This window comes from Colossoma macropomum, unplaced genomic scaffold, assembly GCF_904425465.1.
Source record: "Colossoma macropomum unplaced genomic scaffold, Colossoma_macropomum, whole genome shotgun sequence".
NCBI lineage: Eukaryota > Metazoa > Chordata > Actinopteri > Characiformes > Serrasalmidae > Colossoma > Colossoma macropomum.
This window is the reverse complement of record NW_023494791.1, coordinates 37,169,238-37,192,803: the sequence shown is the minus strand read 5'-3', so window position 1 is coordinate 37,192,803 and position 23,566 is coordinate 37,169,238. Positions and strand designations below refer to the sequence as shown.

Sequence of the window (23,566 nt, the reverse complement as noted above, 5' to 3'; positions counted from 1 at the left end):
CACTGAAGCTTACTTCCTCTTCTCATTGCTTCTGTTTTTCTCCATTAACCACAGAGGCTGCCAGCTTTTAATTACATACATACAAGTTGTTCGGAGCAGTTAAATATCTGTCATTGTCTTTGGCCCACACAGTTTGTCCGTAGTCATTCAGTTTCATGGTTCTTGCTTAAGGCAGTTTTTTGTTTTTGAGTCATTGTGGCATTTTATCAGCATCCTGATATGAGAGTCACATTGAAATGTGGGACATAGGTATCGTATGGCAATCCCTGCATGTCTGAGTTGACCTCTCGTAGCTACCATTGTGTGGTTGGACAAGCTTTACAGATTACTGACAGATGTCTCATTCAACCAAATAAGAAAGTGTAGAGTACAGCGTATTCTCAAAAATATCTACATTTAGAGTGCAGAATAAATTTTACGCTACTGTTAAATAAAACTGTAAAATTGGTGTAAAAACTTTCAAACTTTCAAAGTTCTTTACACTCACACACTTCATATACAAATATAGTTATTTGAAGAACCATCCATTAAAAGGTTCTTTAGGGAACCAGCCAGTCTTGCAGTAGTTGCTGTTTAGTCCTGCCCTGACGATTCTGCTGATGTGTGATTATCCATGCTTGTGTCAAAGTTGCCAACGCTCATCCTTGGCAGGCTTGTCACCAGATGGGTCTCTTGGACAGAATGGATGCGCACCTGGGCTCTACCTTTCTTCCAAGACATCCTAGTAGGCTCCTTATATCAGCTTTTCTGCCTTTGCTCCTGCAGAATGCTGTGATTGGTCAGCTGACTTTAATGTTATTGGCAGTATAGGATTTACAGTGCACTCAAAACCATAATGTTAAGACCAGGCTTAAAATAGATGCCAATAAATGATAGTGAATGTCACTTCGATAGTATCAATACATGACTCACACTCTTGCCACGTTGCTTTGAGGGCACCTAGACATTTGACTTTGTACAGGGCCTTATCAGACTTCTCATCATGTGCCGGATATCACTGAGGCAGTCAGAAGCTTTCTTTGTTTTTCGAAAATGTAGTAGCTTGTAGCCCCTGAACATGTTGAGTGTTGACAGGCTCTTTTAGATAAACTCAACAGTAAGCCAGGGCAAACAATTTACATGAACCATAACCTTAAAGTTTTGTGTCTCAAATGAATATTGGAGAAAAATATATATATGTTTATATACAGTGATGCATTCAGTACTTTATCAGACTGGCAGGGGGACTCTGGAAGTTTTAAAAAATCTCGTGTTCTTTTTTTTTTTTGAACAATGCTTTTGTAATAAAGATTTTTCCATTATTACTCATTTTTAATAATCTCAGTTGACTACAATTGTGATATTAAGTGCAGTGTTGCTCGCTGGTTTTTGGCCTGCAATGTTTTTGGCAGTAGAACAGTAGAAATCGACTTAGGCCTTTTCCTGGCTGAGTGTAGCTGTTTTTTTTTTCTTCCTTTTGTGAATTTGTTGCAACCTGACCATGTGCTGACAGGTGGATATGCCTGATCCTGTCTAATAGGTGACTGCTCTGTAACACTGGATTAACTGATCAATTAGGCTGGAGCTTTTACATGGTGTGTTTGTATTACAGAGTAATGGAGACTGAACATGCTGTGTAATTAATGTAAATCCCCCACGCAGTATCAGAATCACTTTATAGGCCTGGTACATTTGCATTTACAAAGAATTTGTCTTAGAGAAACTGGTGCTCAGAATGCACTATATATGTAGTATAACCATCTCTCTCTCTTTCTCTCTCTCCCTCTCTTTCTCTCTCTCTCTCTGTGGTTGTGTGTGTACAAACTGTGGTTGTGTATGTATACACACACACAACCACAAGTCCAAAAAAGTTGGGACAGAATGTGAAATACTAATAAAAACAGAAAGCAGTGATATTAGTAAATCTGTTTGACCTGTATTACATTAAAAACAGAACAAAAACATGACGCAATATATCTTATCGATAAAATAACCTACAAATGAAATTGTTTTATGTAAATATACACTAATTCCGAATTTTATGCTTGCAACACATTCGAAAAAGTTGGTTCACCTTTCCTTTTGCATAATTTTTTGCCGTTCTTCAGTTGTACAAGTCTTCAGCTGAGCACCCATACAGGGCCTTTTTTGTCGCATTTTGAGCTTAATAAGACGTTTTTTTGATGGGGCTGCAGACAGGCCAGTCTAGTACTCCCACTTTCTGATTATGCAGCCATGCTCTTGTAACACGTGCAGAATGCTGCTTAATGTTGTCAATTAAATAAACATATGTAAACAACCCTAAGAAGACTTCATCAGTACACATTTCCACTGTGCATTTTAGATCAGCTCGAGCCCTGAGAGCTGCGGATAGTACAGTCTTAACTTGCGTTTGTGGATGCAGTGACAGACTGTGTTTATTGACAACGTTTCCCAAGCCCTTGTTATGTTATTTATCAGTAAAACATGCTAGGTTGTAATGCGGTACTGTTTGAGGTGTCGAAGGTCAGAGACATCCAGAACTTTTTCTGGATTCTCTGAATCTTTTGATGATATGATGCACTATATAGTGTAAAACACCTAAAATCCTTGCAATCCCTAGTTGAGGAATGATATTTTCAAACTGCTAGATTCTTTGCTGATGCATTTTTGGCAAAGTGGCGAGCCATTACCCATTCTTGCTCATGAAGGACTAGACCTTTCCTGGATGCTCCTTTTATATGGAAGCATAATTGTGCTACCTGTTAAAGATGTTTTTTAAACATTTCACAGTGTTTCTAGTCTTAAATTGCCCTGTTCCAAAATGTTGCAGGCATCAGTGTCAGAATGAGCGAACAGTTACGAAAAGACAGTGGAGTTTCAAACATTTCGTATAAATAATGGCTTTTTGTTTTTATTTGCATTTTTCCTTCTGTCTCAACTTTTTTGTAATGGGGTTTGTATAAATACAGTGGGTCTGATCCCCAAGTGAAAATGTAATTTAATACTTTTTTCATTACAAATCACATAATCAGTGTAACAATTTGAGTGAAAAGATGAATCTTTGAAAAATGTATGTGAATTTCAGAAATGGTTAGTATTTACTGCTGGAAAGCAAGCGTTTGTGAAATGGAACATATCTGTTCATTTTGGCAAAAGTTCAGATTTCCTATAGTCTTATCTAGGCATGCATCAATACTGAGTAAGGGTACATATTTTTAGTTCTCGCCGATCCCGAATCCAATACCATACTGAGTAACCTACTTAGAATTAAGGAGTTGTGCGCTACCTTCTATTGAGTGAGGTTACAGTGGAGAAGAGCAGGTTTTGTTCCACGTCAAGAAAGTGCATCTGTACAGCATTTTTGCTTATTATCTGTATCTTTCAGCATAGCCTCTGTAGCTCAGTGATGGCAGGAATCACATCCAAGGCTGAAGCATCCGAGGAGTGGATGCTTGTGTGGAGTTTTATGTCTGAAGTATTTGTTTGGCTGGTTGGGCTGTTGCTGAATGTCCTCCAAAGTCAGACATACACTGTGATTTTAGAAATTTTGTTCTTTGGTGAGTCTGTACGTTTGAATAGACCATCGTCTAGAGACAAAGCCTACGATTTATATACTCACACTGTACGAAAACGCTCAGTCCATGCTGTGTGAAATGCAGCCTTTTCAGACAGCTCTATGAACAATTTCAAATAAAGCATGTATAGGGTTTTTATTCCAAGTAACTCTGAAACATTTCTATTGGTCCATTTATCATTAAGCTTCACCCAGTAAGGATAAAGGACAGCTGCTATGTTCAGTGATGTAGAAAAATAACAATCAACAAAAATGGAGATGTTTTTCTTTGAATATATAGGGGGAATGTGATATAGGGGGAATACAGGAATGGGGTTGTGTGTTCATATATTTGTTCTTATGTGTTCTTATATGTTCTTAAGTGTTTATATATATATATATATATATATATATATATATATATATATATATATATAATATGGGTAGTGGATCATTCTCTGCACTGCACTGACGTGGTGGTGGCGTGTTCGTATGTGTTACGCTGGTACGAGTAGATCAGACTTAGCAGTGCTGCTGGTGTTTCTAAGCACCTCAATGCCACTGCTGGACTGAGTCCACCAAGCAAAAGTATCCAGCCAGCAGTGCCCTGTGGGCAGCACCCTGTGATCACTGATGGAAGACTAGAGAATGATTAACACAAACTGTGCAGTAACAGATGAGCAGTCATATCTGACTTTATATCTACAAGGTGGACCAACAAGGTAGGTGTGTCTAACAGAGTGGACAGTGAGTGGACAGTGTTTAAAAACTCCAGCCGCATTGCTGTGTCAGACCCACTTGTACCATCACAACACACATTAACACACCACCTCCACGTCAGTGTCACTGCAGTGCTGAGAATGATCCACCACCCAAATAACACCTGCTCTGTGGTGGTCCTGCGGGGGTCCTGATTACTGAAGAACAGGGTGAAATGGGAAATGGGAATACAGTTGTATTGACCCTCTGTCTCATGCCTCTGATATTGATACTAGATCATTTAAATGGGCCTTTTAGCCCTTCAGACATAAAGACTTTCTAGAACTCTAGAATCAGCATTTCACAAGGGTGACTGTGCTGTTTTTAGTCTGAGAGAGAGCAGTGGGTCAGGCTAGGCAGACAGCAGTGTAACATTACATGGCACAGGACCTCATTGTGACTTGCTGCTGTTTATGACTGAGAGACCACTCTGTCCCTGCGATCATTTCATTTGCTAGTTGTTTGTTTATCTCGCACACTAGCTCAGCACAGTTCTTATCATGTTTTCCTCCATGAACCAATCAAACAAGAGCTTCATTAGATAAGATAGTACATGCTGTGCCCAGGTCTGTATACAGGATTGGACAATTTGTTTATTGAAGTAGGGCTTATTATAATAATCAAATATTATACCATGTGAATCCCAGCTGAAAGAGGCTGTGAACCTGAGTAAATGAGGCTGTGTGGGCTAAAACACAGACTAAACCATTAAGTTGTTGTGGTTTCCTTTTGAAATTATGTTTAATTTAATTAAGGATAAAAGATGTGGCTTAAAATGTGTCTTCATTATACAAGTTATTATACAGTACCTTCATTCGGTTAATTTCATTTGGAATTTTTCACACCAGCAAGACATCTTACCGTAGATTGATTAGCATTATCCTCACTTTGCACAGTCAGTCCACACATATATGTCAATATTTTAATTAAAAAAAACACTCAGCTGACTCTTCCACACTCATTACTGTCTGATGCTTTGCCCTGTTCTCATCTGTATCCCCACCTGAACTCATTGAGTTCAAGTTAAGGTATATTTGACTCCGACACTTTTCACAGTCCAAAGTGTTCTCTATTCATAGCCCACACATTCCAGACATTAGATAGCAGACCCTGTGTCTACCCAATCACGCTGTGGTTTCTGAGACCTTGACCACAGTTGCCTTGGCTGATATCTCAAGACACACACCCATGTAACTTAACCAAGACCGACTTTGTTCTATGCTCTTTAGACCACTAGCTGTAGTCATTGACCTACATCAGTTCAAACAACTGATCTTTCGTTTTACTTCAGATGAGCTTTTTGCTGCAGTCTAATGCCACCTGAATGGCATCTTCCTGATGAGTCATCCTCAGCTGCTTTAAGTGACAACAGCTTGCCATAAGCGGGACGACTTCAAGGCAGTGACCCTGAGGGGTACATTGATTTCATAGAACTATAAGGCTGAGGTGATAAGTCTGGAGTCACTATTTATTTAAGCGTGCAAAGCAGCGTGTCCATTTTAGATAGTGGAGTCATTTCCTGGAATTTATTAAAAGATCTGTCCACGGGCACTGGTTAACTCTCATCTAATGGAGTGTAGTTATCGTAACTATCGGCGAGCGGGAATCGTTTAAAAATAGACCAGACCAAACAGCTGATAATCTTCCTTGAAGCAAGCACAGGCTGAGTCACTGTGTTCAAGCTGTTTTGTAGAATAAAAGCTGTGTATTGTTGTAACCAGTATTGCCCCATTTGTTACATAAAAGACAGACATATTTGTAAGGCAGAAGTTAATTAGATCACCCCTGTTCTTTGATACATGGGTAAATTAGCGGCAAAATATTGATGTTTAACATTTCTATTTTGAATATACAAAGCCATTTTTGGTGCAGGTACCTGTGTGTATAAAATTATTTTAATTTTATGCTAATGTTCCATAGGTTTCAGTCTATTTGAGGGAAGCGAAGAAATATTTTCATGATGAACAGAGCTGTAGGTGATTCCATGACTGGGAAAACTGTATAGCATCAAGAATAAACTAAAATGAATACCTAATATTCGAAAAGTAGTGACCAAGTCTTCCTGATCAAATGTCTATTCATAGTAATTTAGTGACAAGAAGTTTCTATACATAGTAGTTTATCATTTAATAACATTTGAATCTTTTAATATTTTACCATGTCAGCACTTTTCAAAATAGTATTAAACTATGAATAAACTATTGTTTTACACTTTGGTGTCTGATTTATAACATTATACCCTGCACTGTACAAGTTAATATTGAGTAACATTTATTAATATTAATATTAATAATAATGTTAGTGCTGCTCTATTTTGTATGAACAAGGTTGGTAATGACTTTCACTTTATTCTCTTCACTCTTTTAATAATTACAAGAGGCAGCCTTGACCTTTCTATAAACACTTCTAATCTTGGCCTGAGAAGAACCTGAGAGAAAAGCAGGGCTTCATGGTTGGTCATCGTGATAAAAAGCAGCTCTGCTTGGATAAGTTCTGCTTAGTGATTTGGCTGGTCTGGTAGGTGTGCCTTCTTTTGTGAGCTGTTGTAATCTCTCTCATCTGTTGTAATCGCCTGTTTCTGTTCTGTCATCTGTTTGCTGTTCAGTCTCTTTCCCACAAAGCAGTGCTGTGACTGTAAACTGACGTGTTTATAGAGAACCACAGGCAGCGTCAATGGCCTCTTAGTTTTAATTCCAGTCATTTTGAGATTCACAAAGATGTCTGGATGCATTATTATTCTTATTATTATTCTTCTTATTATTATTATTATTATTATTATTATGCGTCACTGAATTGGGAGTATTCAAATCCAATTGGTTTCATCATCACTATTTGCTTGTGTCTTGGGTGCTCTTCTCTAATATATTTTCTTTACCAAAAATTTGGCAAAGTTGGCTGTATATTCTGGCAAAAGAGATGTTGTTAGTCATTTTTCAGGTATATAGAAATTTCGTCTTCTGTGGCAGAACTACACTATTGTCCAGTACAGTGATACTAATATGTACAGTGATGGGTTTTGTTTGTGGAAGACTAAAGCCACTCCTCAGGAGTGCATGACAGTGCAAGAAAACAAAGCCAACCGGCTTGTTTACTTGTGCTGTCAAACCTTGCGTTGTGCACCATGATGGGTACGCACGCCTGGGACAGGGTAGGGAGAGCAGGAAAAAAGACAGAATGTTCAAGAGCTTGACACTTGTCCTTCTATGCTCAATTTCCGGTTCATATCATATTGCCTCTTTGGCTTAGACAAACAAGTCGTTGTATAATTGTTCTTATACATGCACTGATATGGAATTTCTAGGCTGATAATTGACATCTTGTTGTCAGTGTTGTCCAGTTTCATCTCTAAAGAATTGATGTGGCTGCAGATTTTCATTCCAGTCAAGCAGGAGAACTCCTTCCACTTCTTTAATCAGTAGGTCTCAGTCTTCAAACAGTGGATCTTGCATGCTTCTGCTTTGCTCAAATGAAAACCTACAGCCAACACTGACCATTTGTGGATATGACTGACCTTGTTGTGGCTGAAAACTGATTCCAGTACTAGCATCCATAAACAATTTGTGTTTGATTTTTTTTGTTGTTTTTGCACAATTGGAGTGCCAACTGATTAAAATAATCCTGTCCAGTAATCCATTTTTAATATGATATATTTAATAAAATGTAATAAAAATAAAAATAATAATTGAATAATATATTGACTTCCATATATCGTGCACCTCTTTATCCTGTTTAGACGTCAGAGCATGTGGTTGAGTAAGAGCTTGTTTACACCTTGCACATTGTGTTTCATGCCTGAATCACATATGGACATACTTTGGTTGGATTCTATATACACTTATCACTAAAATTAAATGCGGCACATGCATTTTTTGGTGTATTTGCAGAAGCTCAGTTAATGGTGGGTAATGTTTCAATATGACTGTTTCACTTCATAGTACAATGTGTAAAATATGCTGTGTTCTCTCTCTTCCAGCTCTCAGCTCTCTCCTGGTCATTGTAGGCCCGACTTAGCACAGTAAGTGATCATACAGTGACTCAACATGATAGCACCATGTCCTGATAATGTATTCACCCTAATTAAATCATTGTTACAGATGATTCACTGTAATAACCTGAACAGACAAATGAGCTTCAGTGTTGGCATAACTGTAGCTATAATCTTTTTTTCTGCTTTGAGAATGGAAGGATGTGATTTTGACGTCTTTGTCTCTCTCTCGTTCCCGCACTCTCTTTCTGTAGTTATCTGGAGAGGACAATCCGCTCTGCGGTGGAGCAGCATCTCTTTGATGTTCACATGCAGGCAGGTCAAAGTTCACCACAGGGCTCTGAGTCAGCTGGCCATTCTGCGTCTCCCGTGACGACGGCTCGGCAGAGGAGGCGACAGCAGCGAGAGCTAGAGGAGAATCGTGAAAAATTCAGGTAAGAGCTCTCCTTTATGAAAGATTAAGACCATCCCCACAGCTGAGCATGACAACCTCCCTTCAGTTTCCCTGAGCTTACCATATGCTAGAATTTGGAGTATAAACCTGTATATAATGGTCTAATCTACAGTTTTGCTGTCTTTATCATACCATAAACTTATACATTTCTGAGTTTATTAAAAGGAAGTTGCTTTTGTAGGGCCAGCAAAGCTGTGGTAAAATTGGGCAAGTTCCGTGTTGCCTGAGTCATAATTACCAGCCAATTCTTGCATAAAGCTAACTTTGGTCAGTCTCAGCAGATTTTTGTATTCCTTATGTGTCACTGGTTCCCTTGAAGGTAAACAACTTATAGTTACAGTGTGGTGATGTGACAATTTTGACTAGGACTTAGACTGAATATACTCTAAGTCTTACTTTGCAGAGGTAGGTTTGTAGCATGTGTTAGCACCTAGCCTGGGTTGGTGACTCCTGGTGACTTATCACTCCTGTCTCTGTATGGGGTCATCTCAGAGCCTCACTGATCCTGCTGACAAGAGGACAACGGCAAAAGAGACCAAAAACATGAGATTAGAATTAAAGCAGTTGTGCTCAGTGACACCGGCTCATCTGGGTGGGATGAGAGTTTAGATAAACATTGCTGTCTGCTATAAGTAGCTGGGACATTAGCCTGTCTCCCTCGCTCATGCCCTGTTTGATCCTTCTTCACATGGAAAAGAAAAGGCTCTGCTAAACTTGGCTCGTGTTGTGCTTTTTTCTGAAAGCAGATCTGTCTTTTCCTTAGGGATGACATCGATAAGGAGAACATCCCTTCCCGTGGCCTGAGTGGCAGTGTTAGCATCAGCGCCAGCGAGGAGGACGAAAGGAGACTGGACAGTGCTCAGGAGGGTACAAGGCCCAGGAAGCCCAAACACAGCCCTACCCTCACCGAGCTGTCTCATATCCAAGACTCACCTACTGTGAGTACTGCTCTGTGTGTCCACCAGGCTCTCTCTAGCTTTCTCTCTTTTGGTCTTCTTACTCTGTCTTATTCTCAGTTCTAGGGCTGTCACGATTATATTAGCAATTGAGAAGTCTTTTACAATTATAACAGTTTTACTCATTATTAATTGAGCAACCAGAGGCTAAAAATGAGAATGGTCATAACTGAACAATAACAAACCATTTATGTAAGCTTTTAAAATACTTTATTGGAAAAAAGATTAAAAATATATTTTTGCTGTTGGATCTCCATTTTTGTTGTCATTTATATTTTAACATCATTGAAAACACTAGCTTCCCTTTATATTGTGCAAAGACTTGCATGATGGACAGAAATGGTCTAAAATTATTTGGAATTAAGTATTTGAATTAGAATTATATTAATATTTAAATTCTTCTGGTGGGCTCTCTTACATTGTGAAAGAGAACCTGATGGACACTTTTGTTTATACACATTTTTTGCTGCATCATGTCTATGTATCGTTTATATAAAGATTATATAATCCAAAATAGTGACTTTACAGTAAAAGGAAAAACCTTCCTAACTTTTAATTATAATCCTGCAAATGGCCAACTATTCATTACTGTTTCATTGAGAAGGTAAAAATTATTTGTTAATTTTAAAAGTAAATGTGACAGTTTTCATTCCAACCAAGTGGGAGCACACTTCAGTTGTTTAAAAAAAACTGAGACCAACTCATTAAACAAGTACAGTTGTGTTTTTCTCAAAAAATACACTTTCTGCTCCAGAACAACACACACAGTCAATCTGATGAATTTCTTCAGCTAGTTCTTCTACATCTACCCCCTAGTACTGTTCTTAAGAGCAGTGAGTCAGTCCTGGTAATTGTAACAGCATAGTAAGAGAGAGGTTGCGAGTAGAGATGTGATGTGAGGCAGAGAATGCTGAGGAAAAAACAGACCCAGGGTAAACTGCCTTAATTATACCAGCAATCCCGCAATCCCTGTCTTGGGCACAAGGGTAACAGTGTGTCACGCTTGCCTGCAGAACATTCTGGCTAAATTGCATGCAAGCTAATAAGGGCTCAATTAGTATGATCTTTTATCTGAGGCAAGCAGCCACTGAAGCGAAGAGGTCTTGTTTACCTATGTTTATGAGCTGGTGCAGCATGTGTTTGTGTGTGTGTATGTGTGTGTTGATGGATGTAACTTTAATGGATGAACAGATGAGACCACCGTGTTCAGAGCCTCAGTCAGACACGTATCAAACGGCGTCAGAAAGGTCCCAAAGGGCAAATTTTCTGAGGCGAAAGACCACAGGACACATACATGCAAGCAAGAAGTGGCAGCATAAGATGTGCCTTGTTGTTGCGACAATACGTGACGTTCAGTTTTTAAATGCTGTAGCTGATCAGCTCAATCAAACAGAAAATGTGCTGTCTTTGGCTATTATGCTAAATTGTCTGCATTTTATTAATTTAACTGCATTTGTAACCCTCTACAGATACACTTTTTCCTTCATGGAGTCCCAGTTTCTTTGTTTTATAATTTTTTATGTTTTGGCTTCAGCATGAAAAATATCACATATTAGAATCAGCCCACAATTCCTATATCTGTGAATATCTAGTAAACAGCTTCCAAAATCTCCATCCATCTTTTTACACAATTCTCCGTCAAATGCAGATGTACATATGCACTTTTCCATTCACATGGCGAATAAACTATGCATTTAGGCTTGTATACTTCATACACAGCACATCTTGTCTGAACCTAAAACTGCCAGAAAAGGCTTGGCGCATGAATTTTGGTGTTTTCCATGCCAGTGTAGTTATGTGAAAGAGGCTTTTTTTGTCAATTATTTGTGTAATTATTTTGACTTTTTTATTTTGTCCTTTAATCTCATGGCTGAAATGTTTGTGTGTGGTACAAAGTGTAATCTGGAAACTGAAACAATTACTTTTATTACCTTAACAGGATGGAAACTGAAGCAACCACCTTTACGTAATCTTTACCAAAATATAGTGAGAATTGCGTAGTGAGGACTATCTCAAACTTTTATCTCTATTAGTAAGCAAAAAAACTTCTGTCACTTGTGTTTATATCATGTTTGTGTTGCTATAAAATACACCGATCTACTATATAAGAGCTCAGACACACTTTAGCCTGCTGACAGGGGTTTGGAGACACATCCCATGGCTTCACAGTAATGAAGTTAGGCTGCTGTTTTTGCATAGGTTACGTAATGCTGGAGATGCCACAAGACACTGCTGACACACTAATGATAGTGCTTGATGGATCTGTAATGCCAGTCATGACTGAAATATGACCAATGAGGTGAAAGAGTGCAGTGTGCTCCTTTAGCTGATGCAACAGAGTACCAGATTTCCTTTGCCTGATGTATTAATGCAAGAAAACCTTTAGCTGCTCTGTTTCTGTGACGTACAGACAGACAGCACATGATGTTCATGTGTTTCCAATTTATTTTAAACTTGTTTGTCAAATTAATTCTCGCTTAATTCTGTTAGCTGTGCCCAATGTTTGTTCCCTGGGGTTCATCAGGTAACACAGCAGTAAATAAATAAAAAAAAGATGTAAAAAAAATAATAATAGTTCAGCAAATTATTAAATAAGGAAAAGAGAGTAAAAAAGAATCATCTTAAATCTAGTTGGTATGTCTAATATCTCTCATTCTGAGATTCTTCTAAGAATATTATATGATTATTTTATTTGTGGGCACTTCTACTTGTTTTAAGTCACTTTATCTAGTGATGTTGTCTTATCCTGTAAGTAATTGTGCATGTTCAAGCATTATTTATATACAAGCAAAATGTTCTGCGTTGTCTTGAAACAATTATCTGCCACTTAAATAAGTGAATTGAAAGTAAAATGACTTAAAACAAGAAGAAATATAAAGGATCTGCTACTGTCACTCACTGTATGTATGTCATTGTTCATGTAACTGACCTGTTATAACTCAGAATCAAAGGAAAGTTAGTACTTACTGGACATCATTTCATTGTTGTGACTATTTATTTTGGTTTGTTTTTTTCACAATTTCAGCTTTACAGATCATCAAGACCACACGACAGAAACATGTCAGACAGCATGGAGTCCACAGATAACAGGTATTAAAGCAATGGAGTGTCTATCAGTAGAATGTAATTTGAGAGCGACATTTTGAAGACCTCTTAGTTGTGCCTTGCATTTCATCCACTTTTTGAAATACGCTTTCTGGTACTGGCAAGAGTGAATGCTGACTGAGACTTGTGGTTACTTCATCAACTAATCATGTTCTTTAAATTTGCATCGATGGTAAACTATGCTTCATATAACGTATAACTAGTTTTGGTGTGGAGAGAATGCTGTCAGTATACCACCTCGACGGTTCATCACAGTGACATGTAAGGGAATGTCATTTGCTCAGTGTAACTAATCACATAAACGGTGAATCTGCTGAGCCTGAAGGACGTTTAGAGAGTAGATTATTTGTGGTCTGGGAATGTGTTGAGACCCCCCTTGCAGACTCCTACTACACAACACGCCAGGGCTTCTGTCATCCTGCCCCTCTAGCTTTCTAAATGTTTGCTCTCATAAATCAGAATCCAACCTATCAATAAAATGATGCCGTTTTTCATCTGTTCCAGGGAGGATCAGAAGACAAATGACTCACCTCATCTTCAGGCAAGTCTATACCCTTATATCTGCTTTCTTTTCTGTTTTCTATCTCTCTCTCTCTTATTTTGCCCATCCCTCTTTTTCTTCCTCCCTCTTGTTGTTATCTTGCCATGTGTTTGTGGCTTCTACACACGTAGGCGAGTTTGTGATGAAATCACCACTTGAGGTGTTCCTCCGCAATAAGCCTCCACTGGCTCAGTGTGTGAAGCTCAGACAGGAGAGTAAGTTTCTGCAGCCAAGCTTGTTTGTGTTACTGTAGGCAAACATGTGGACAGGCTGCATATTTAAGTGACGCAGAATCACACCTTAAATCGGGCGAGGAGGCAGTCAGGCGTGCAACTGCCGTTTAAGTCATGTAAGTGCAATTTAAAGTGATAGTTTGGCAGGAGATCTGAGTTCTGCACTTTTCATTCTGATCCCAAATGTAGTTGATCAGACAAGACAGTTTTGCTTCTTTAGTGTTGCACTGGAGCTGCAAGGCTAAAGTAATGAACGCTTATGCACATTATGCAGACTGCATGCCTAAATCATCACACACTTGCCTCAATGTTCTGTTGATAAGGGGCCCATATTTTACATTTCTCTTGTATTTAGGTCTACTTATGACGTTTGTTTGGGTTTACGTACCAAAACCAGTCATAATTCATTTTTACATGGCCGTTTTCCATCTTCTCTTCCCTTATAATTAAATGCTGTTTAAAGGCTGTTTTTTACTGCACCTTTAAAGCTACTATAAGTAATTGACCTCTGTTCTGACTGGCTGTCCTGTTTTGTGCCTCAATCAAGAAATAGTCCAGACTGAAGCACTGCTTATAAATACAGTGAGAACGGGCACGGCTAAACCGTTGTAGACCAAATGGGCAAACATATGTAAATGCATTGGTTTTCACAACATCACAAAAAAGAATTTAAAATGAATTCAAAGCTGTTCTTGCAGTTTAGTTTCCATATATAGACTGAATGTAGTGAGAATAACTGCATACTATGTCAAACTCCTTTAAATAAAGTGAAGAAACGTCTTTGCTATGGAGAAATTTCTGTGCTATGGGCCCTTTCAATAATCTCAAATAGACTTGCTGTTGTGATTTTTGAGGCTGCATGATGTACATTTGTCTAACTAAATGGATGAACATACAGACATAATTCAGCTAATTAAGCTAATTCATTTGGACAGATGGATGAAGTGGGTAAAACTGTAATGCTGACTATTAACTAGCTTTCACTTATAGTTAGATACATTAGGGCTGCATTAACACTGTTTAGTTGAAGTGTCCCTTTGGCCAGCTGTAGCGCTCTGACACTGTCTTTTGGAGCTAGAAAAAGATCCATCTGAGATGTATGTAAGCGTCCCATTGTTGTTAGTGTGGGAACAGCCTGGTGCTGTTGACCCCTCGCAGTGGAGTTTGGCCAGTCCCATCCAGCCCCATCTGCTTCTAAATGCACTGTCCACTGCTGCTCCTCAGGGGCAAATACTCTGAGCCTAAACACGCAGATGGTCATCGCTGAAGTAGCTGCGGCCCCTTAGTTTCTGCCACCACCCGTTTGGTTCACCCTTAGTGCCCTGCCACCTGGCATGCTCTGACACCAGCCTTCTGATCATGCCAAAGCCCTTCTGCTGTGGCACTGTGGCGCAACGGCTGCAACCAAGTAGGTTAAAAAACCATGCCACTTATTTCTGGTTAGCATTGGAATGTTCTCCATCAGGGTGCTGATTTGTAGGATTGAATTTATAAAGGAATCTTTCATTATGAAATGGATGAGAAACTGCTTGAATGTTTTTCGCTCAAGACTTAATCTCACAATCTATTTGGAAAGCATTTTGCAAGAATGTGTTTCGCAACTGCTCTCTCCCTCCAGACTTTTTTTCTCTTTTTTTGTGAGGCAGAGATTTTGGCAGTTGCACCTTCTTTTTTACTAGCAACTTCCTCAAAGTTGATTTAACCCCTTAAACAGGAGGCTTGGTTGTCAGGTATTAGTCTCAATTATTATTATCTGGCAACTGCTGTGAAACTATTATGTAAGTAGTGTAGCTATGAGTGAAGGACTGAAAGTCTAGACCTACCTATAGGTCCTTATAGTTCAAGAGGTTATTTCATTTGATGCCTTCTAGTGAGCTAGAACCTCCTCACCCCTACTTCACAGTATATACACACATAGACACATACCAACAGCATATTTACCGTATCAGCATGTTGCTGCATGCCATACGGTACACGTAGTAACCTGATCATACTGTATGCTCTAGTGGCTAGAACACGCCGTCCTGGCTTTGCATATGTTCGCAGTGCATTAGCGTGCAGCAGTCCGTTAGGCTGTGCTGCCACAGAGGGAAGGTAACACTTGATAGCAGAATCTTATCTGAGTCTCATTCTTAACAAGCCCTACACTGCAAAAAATGATATCTTGGCAAAGGAAGTCTTTACTCTAGTCAATATAGCTAATGCGTCTCGTTTTAAGATAGTATAAGGACTATTTTACGTTTTATTTTACTTTTTTATTATACTTATCTTTGTTTAAAGCTATTTTATCTAGTGAAATTGTCTTACTCTATTGGCAGATCATTTTGCTTTTTTCAAGCATTATTTACTGAAACAAGCTAAACTATCTGCGTTGTGTCTTGAAACAAAATTATCTGCCAATAGAAAAAGACAATTTCTCTAGAAAAATTGCTTAAAACAACTAAAAATGTCTCACATTAACATTCCTACAACAGTCTCATTGTGAGAACTTTTAGACATATCAACCAGATTTAAGATGTTTTAACTTATAGTAGTGTAAAACCGTAGACAACTACAAGTAAGGAAGTTGACTGAGAATCTCCTATGAAAGTATAAATATGTCGACATTTCTTATTTGTTTTTCTTGGATTAATACTAAATCCATTGTTGTTTTTTATTAGACTGGTGCTAAATCTTCTCTCCACCGTATTTTGGCCTTTGTGGATGAACTGAAAATCCCAGATTAGAATATATTGAGTATGGTCTTATAGGAAGGGAACACACATAGACACATTTGTTCACAATTGTAGTATCTGCATTTGTCCATCCTTATCCTCATAAATCCTGTGTTTGTGTATATGTACGTGTGTATTCGTAAGTGTGTATGTGTGTGTGTGTGCATATCTGAGACCATGCAGTTTGAGACTGTAAGCAGTTATTAGACCAGCCCACCTACTGAGCTGGGCTACTGGTGATTATGTAACTGCAATGGCCACCAGTGCACTGCAGCAGAACCGCAAGCTGTAACACTCAGCTAAAACAGCGTCACTTCAGCATTGATTCATTCAGCTTTAACCTCCTCTTTACAAGTCAACATGCTTAAAAGAGTTCTCATCTTGTTATTGAAGGTATTAACAGCGTCATCGTAAGTGGATTAAGTGATTAATAGTTGTTTACTGTTGATTGCCCTTAATTGGGTTGATGTTTTACTCTTTGTGGTTGTTTTCTCATACAGGCATCATGTGAGGGATGCAGATTGGCCTTTTGATTAGCCTAACTCAAGTGTTTCCAATTACTGGCAGCTACAGGCACTGAAGGTTGATGGAAATTAGCCAGAAATGCTTGAGCTCTGAAATACTTGCATGAAAATGCCTTTTGCATTCATTTCTTGGCATGTAGAGTTAATTCAGATTAACCAGGAGTCGAACCTAAATTCAAGATGCTTGAAGAAAAAAAATAGTTATTGAAATTTACTGATATGTAAAAACACTAGGAATGAATTTACTTCATTTGCAAATTCTTGTTTAAAATATGCAGGTAATAGAAAATTCCGTTTTAAAACTGCAGACAGTAGAAAATTCAGTTTTAAAAAATACGGTTAGAAGAAAATTAATGTTTTAAAAATTCAGCATTACAAAATTCAAGTTTAAAACATTCAAGTAGTTGAAAATTCCGGTTTAACATTTTAGTTAGGAAAAAAAAATCAGGTCAAAACATTACAGTTAAAAGGAATGCATGTTTAAAACTTTCAGGTAGTAGAAAATTCAGCACAAGAAGACTGGTACTTGTCCTCTTTTAGGACTCTGTGGTAAATGTATAAAACCTGGGGGAGGGGTTTTCCCTGTACAGAACACCATGTACCCTTTTCATTTATTCAGTTGAAACAGACTCTGCAGGAACCATCTATCCTCCTGTATCCAGCCTGATCAAGAACGAATCTGTATGCCAAGAACTATGTCTGAATTAAGAGATTGGCTTGCATGATTAGTTTGGGATGAGTTGTGTTAAGTTTGTTTGGTTCTAGCTGTCTTTGTTTTATGAACTGTGAACTAGAGCATATGTTTTTTATGTGACTGTCCTCTTCCTTCATCATGTTTAGATTACAATCTGATCATGTATGAGTTTTTGATGGGAAATAAAATGTAAAATAAACATGGAAATTGCTTGATTGAGGGGTTTTACTGCTTACAAATGGCTGTTTGTTTATTGGATCGTTTATGTGATTTTTGTGTGTGAGCCTGCGAGGGTGTGTGTGTGTGTGTGTGTGAGTCTTAATGAGAACCAAATGGTGTGTAGAAGTAAACAGTGAGAGTAAAGTGAGTGGGAGGTTTCCGTTGCTGAAGCTGGGGTCGGGTCTCCTGTCCACAGCGGCAGCAGCAGATGGCCTTTGGGCATTACTCACTCTCTATGAAGGATGATTCACTGGGGCTCTGCTGCAGTCTCTTAGCACTGGGCCATGAGGAGGAAAATCTGCTCCTAGAGCAGAAATAATGAAAGACTGGACCATTTTCAGTAAATCCCCTCTAACATTTAATTTAATTCACAGCTGCCCCTCTATATTTATCTAAAATATTAACTCCTTTCTGTCCACCTCGTTTATCTTGCTATGGGTTGCTAGCTGTTTCTAAAACAAGACAGAGCTTTTGCCTCTGCTGTTCCAGATTTGTGGAACCAGCTCCATCTCAGCATCTCAGTAGCAGATATCTGGACTTTTTAAAACCTCCTAAAGCAGTATCTTTTTTACAAATGCATGTGAACATATTTTCCATATTGTGTAGGGCTGTCACAGTTATTTGATTAACCTTGAGTACTCAATTTATATAAAAAAACCATTGATTTAATTTTATCTTCTTTAGTGATTCATTGCCAGTTTGCATGATGATGACAGATTTCTTAAATTGAATTTAAGAAATCCATCTGCTGTCTCTTAACACCTGTTACATGCATTTGCTGTATTACCTTTTAGATTGTTTTTGGGATGTTGATGGAAGACAGCCAGAAATGCTTAAACTGTGTAGTATTTGTATGACAGTGGTATCTACATTGTTTGATGGCACATACAGTTAAATCAGAATCACCAGAGCCTGAACCTGGAAAAAACCTTTAAGAAAAACTTGCACAAATTGTTGTTGTACTTTTTTGTCTAAATTTTATATATGTGAACACACTGAATTCACCATTTTGAAAAGTAAAAAGTAGTACAAAATTCAGGTTTAAGAAATTCAGACAGTAGAAAATTTAAGTAGTAGAACATTTAGGTTTCAAAAATTTAGATGGTAGAAAATGTAGGTAGTAGAAAGTTAAGTTTTTTTAAAGCTTAAAAACTTTTAATTTTTTTTTATTAAAGGGGAACTCCACCAGTTTTTAAAAAAACTATATAATTAAAAGGCTAAGATGAAAATAAAGTCATTCGGAGTTGTTTGGTGGAAAATGCTTTGTTCTGGAGAAACTTAGTGAGTCAGAGTTGTTCCCAGTGGTAATGATAGGAGACAAACATCTGAATAGAACAGTTACATGAAAAGCTATTACATGAAATGGTTATGAATACCTAGCATAATGTCTGACACATTATTTTACAGTTTGGTTATAAAGTTTTGGCCTAAAAGTAAATGAAAGTAGCAACCCTAGACATTGTTTTGAATACATTGATTTGCTCATTTTGCCTTTTTGTACATTGTTTGTTTTTGTATATTTATTCCAAAGTGCTTCGAGATCTGGAGTAAGCGATATACAGCTGAAGTATGTTATTATGGCTGTACATTGTGCGAGTGTTGGCCTTACTCTGTTCCTGTGTGGTCATGAGTTCTTGCACTTTTATTGCTGGGAAGTCTTAAAGTCTCCCCCTTCTCTTGTTTGGGTTGGCAAAATAAATGACAAACATCGCTGTGATTCCAGCAGTGTGGCAATTATAGCCCTCGATGGGGCAAGTTTGTTAAAAACTGCTGTGGTCTTCCAACACAGATCTGTCAAATAGCATGTGTTGCCTTAAATAGTTTGTTAGTAATAACACTGGAGCATCTAAGCTGCTCTTAAAAATCCTTCAGTATTAGCGTGAGGACTTTATGTGCTGTAGTATCAGTAATAGCAGTTGTAGTCAGAGGGCTGCTTGGTGCTGATGGTAATGGAGCTCTTACTGGAGCTTGTTGTCATCCTTTCAGCAATGCAGAGGGGGCGGGGAGTTGTAGGGGGCGTCCCTTTAACTGCAAAGCCCCGATCTGCTCCAAAAATAACCTGAGTCCCACAGCCCAGCATCGGAAGTGTGTGCGTGTGGGTGTTTTCATGCATGTGCATGTGTGTGTGGGAGTGTGTGTTGAAGACACCTTGTAGAGACTCCTCCTTTTGAGAAATGAATTTTCTCATCATTGTAAGAGAAAGACCTGTAAAGCTATGTGCTAATACTTTTGTAGCTTGATGTTCATCCAAGTGCCTTCTTTGGTATGACGAGCAGGTTTTGCCTAAATAATAATTTGACGGTTTTTCCTTTCCAAACTATTGTTAAAAGCACATATTGGAGCTCCACAAAGTGGTTTAAATACTTGAAACATTTGAGTGCTGACATCACAGCAGGAGGATACAATGTGAAAGCTTTGGTATTATTTGCAAGGTAGCACTACAAAAATGCTGTCACAACTTTTTTCCTTAAATGAAGTTTTTTCCTTCTGCAAAGACATAATAAACATAATAATCCTGGTTTGTCTTTGGTAGAAATTATTACAAACTGAGCAAGAAAACATGCTTATTTGTATTAGAAACATTTTGAAAAGCTAAGCGTCCCCACACTTGTGATGAGCAGTGTACATGCACGTGAGTGAGTGTGCATGTAAACAGCAATGTGTGCAAGAAGGAAAGTCCAGCATGCGCTGTCTACGTGTGAGCAACTAAAGGGATTACATGCCTGCCAGAGGAAGAAACATCAAAAAGAGAGAGTTCAGAGAGAGGTGGAGGTGTGTAGATGAGTAGAACGTAAGAGAGAATGTCCAAAGCGGTAAAACCAGAAGAAAAGCAGAATAAAATCGGCTGCTGCGGCTGCACGGTTTCGCCTGCAATAACAGAAGTTCCTGTCAGTCTGCCTGCGTGCTCAGCGTGCCCTGCGTGCTCCGGCTGTTCTTTCTTTACACCCCCCCTCCCCCGCCTTTTTTTCCTCCGCCCTTCTCTCTCTCTCCGCCCCTCTCCCTCCCTTCCTCCTTCCCCAGCTACTGAGACAAACAAGTATGGGGAAGCACTGGAGCGACTCACTGTGTGCGTGTGTGTGTGTGTGTGTGTGCACGCATGTGTGTGGTGGGGGGGTGATGCACACCCTCACTCCAAAAGGCAGATGGGAGGATATTTTTTCTTTTACCCAGCACAGATATGAGCCAATCAGAATGCAGGGGTTTGGCGCTCTAGGCTCCACCCCACCTCCCACACTGCCCTGGGGTAGGCTGGGGCAGGAGGAGGCAGAGCACAACTCAACTTAAGGAGTGCACAGCTCCTGCTGCGCTTTATTCCGCGCTCTATTCAGCACTCATCCCTCGCTCTTTTCCCCGCATTCAGGCGTCCGCCATGAAGATCCAGGAGGCTCTCAGCAGCCCGGAGCATTCAGATGGCTGCGAGGACGTCCCACGACTGGACCTGTCCGCTCTAACGGAGGACAGCAACTGGGGAGGTGAGTGACTCCCTATCTCTTTTTCTTTTTTGGCTGAATCACAATTTGACTCCCTCCTCCCTATATAGTGCACACTTAGATCATATCTATGCCTTCTAATAACGCACTATATACACCATAGGGAGCCATTTAGCGGCTACTCCTTCTCTCTCTGTAGCTCTCTCTCTGTCTCTCTCTCCTTGGCTCTGTCGCAGATGACTCCCTCCTCCCTATACAGGGGGCCTATAGGTCATGAAATAATGCCTTCTGTACCCAAACATTGCACTCTATGTCGAATAGGGAGTCATTTAGAATTTAGCCTCTTTCTCTCCCCCACTGTTTCTCCTTCCCTTTTTCTCTTCCCTCCCTCTCTCCTTTTCCCTCCCTCACCACATGGGTGGCAGCTGCAAGCCTGCTGCTCCCACTTTTGTTGTTATCTCACATTGGTGACAAACAGAACGAGAGCCTAAGTTGCTTTGGAGGATTTTATTTGTGTCATATGAAACTGTTTTGTCTTAAGATTATTTTCTCTGCGTTGAATGCTTGTGCTTAAATTGTAGCTGCAGCAGTTTGCTGTTATATGGTAACTGGTGAAAGCTTGTTGCATTCTGGGTGGGAAAGTGAGGACCCACTGGTTGCAGCGCTGAAGGCTGTGTTTGATGGTGAACTTGCTTCTGATCTGGGGGAAGGAGCCTGCATTAGAGACCCTGTGGGCATTTTAATGAGATTGCTGTAGTATCATGTGAGGTCGTTCCAGTTGCCTGCTTGTTTTTCCTCCTTCTAAGGGCAGTTATTGCTTGTGACTGCATATACTGTGTATCCATAAGCCATCATTATGTTCTCTGTTTTGTTTCTTGATTTTATTGTCATTCATTTTGTTTCATAGACGTTGTATTTCACTCATTTTGTTTATGGCATTTGTGGCATTATTTCATAGGAAGAAGGCATTTGTTTTATTTTCTACAAGGAATATTTCAGTTAATACATATAGCAGGATATTAAAGATGGTTAGATTTTTCCCAATGGTCTAAATGATGTATGCAGATCAGAAGCATCTAAAGATGGCATATTGGTGTTGATGGGTATGGGCCAGTCCAATACTGTAACAAATAAAACCTCAAATACCTCACACTCACACTGCATGATGTTATTTTTGAGTAGTTTGAGCACAGTATTCTACTTTTAGATGGGGAATTTCCACTGATATGGGAATTTTGGGATAACCAATATTTTCTGTGTACATATCTGCTGATGCCACTACATTAACATTCATCAAATATAGAAATTGGGATTAAATGCAGCCATTTTAACACAGTACCTCCCACAGTGTTGCCTGAAAGTTTAGTAAATACATCAGCAGATATTATTAAATACTTTCAGACCACAATCTGCTGATACCAACATGTTTCCCAGTGCTGTCAGATGCTCTTCTTGATTCAAGTGCTTGAACGTAGCTTGTTTTAAAGCTTAGTAATTTTAAAAGGAAAAATATCAGATCACTATCAGAAGTATCAGAAAGCTCAAGTTTTCAATATCAGTGTTGGTACAGGAGAAGAACAAGTGGTATCATGGCATCTCCAGAAGTATCTGTTGCAGATTCAGGGTCAATACATAGGACAATATGCATTATTTTCCTCCAACAATCCCTCCCTACGACTGTATCGTAAATCCTTAAACTGCTTCTGTTTTCATTAGGCCTGAAGTTTGTTTAGAGGTGGGCAGCAACAGTGAGCAAGCAGCGGCTTCCTGGTTTTATTATCACCGTGGAAACAGACAAACCCAGAGCCGAAATGTGTGCAGATCAATCTCAGTAAGGCAGGCTGTTGCTATGGGACTACAATACCGTCTGAATATGTGTACGTGAAAAAGCAGTCGGCTTCCTTCCTCGATTCTTGCTGCTTTCCTACAAGACTGCCAGTTACAGACGTGCAGAAACATGCGAACACACACACACACACACACACACACACACACACACACACACATACACACACACACACACACACAAAAACACCTTCTCCACCGTAACATTGGTAATACTCGAGTCTGGTCGAAATAATGTGAACGTTCAACCGTCTCTCTCCTCCCCACCCGATGACCCGACTGGGAGGGTTGCCAGGTTGAGTCACATTTACCCTTTAACTTAATGGAGCTGCTAATGCCTGGCTCAAGGGCTGGCAGCCTTAGCTACTTACTATATCTGTTTTATGAGCTTTTACAGAGAGACATGGCACACTGAGAAATTATGATGAAAAACTGCAGTGCTCCATTGCCAGGGGTGTGCAGAGACTTGCTTGAATGTTTGGTGTGACGTATTTCTACCCTGCAATGGTTGGAGGTGATGTATGTTTGTGTGTCCAGATTGAGATGTGCTTGTGAAAGTGATTCAGGCTGAATGTCTGTGCACTGAATTGCA

General features: G+C 39.2%; 1 protein-coding gene across 8 annotated transcripts in view; it reads left to right on the top strand.

Annotated features, from left to right (window-relative positions):
- fam13a (family with sequence similarity 13 member A) overlaps positions 1-23,566 on the top strand; it is a 78,006-nt gene that overhangs the window by 44,730 nt on the left and 9,710 nt on the right. For all 8 annotated transcript variants that reach the window (XM_036574976.1, XM_036574980.1, XM_036574978.1 and 5 more), the window contains 6 exons: positions 8,247-8,288; positions 8,513-8,692; positions 9,476-9,650; positions 12,694-12,758; positions 13,278-13,314; positions 21,060-21,171. In XM_036574976.1, the coding sequence (XP_036430869.1) occupies positions 8,247-8,288; positions 8,513-8,692; positions 9,476-9,650; positions 12,694-12,758; positions 13,278-13,314; positions 21,060-21,171 (611 nt within the window). The remainder of the gene's footprint in view (positions 1-8,246; positions 8,289-8,512; positions 8,693-9,475; positions 9,651-12,693; positions 12,759-13,277; positions 13,315-21,059; positions 21,172-23,566) is intronic.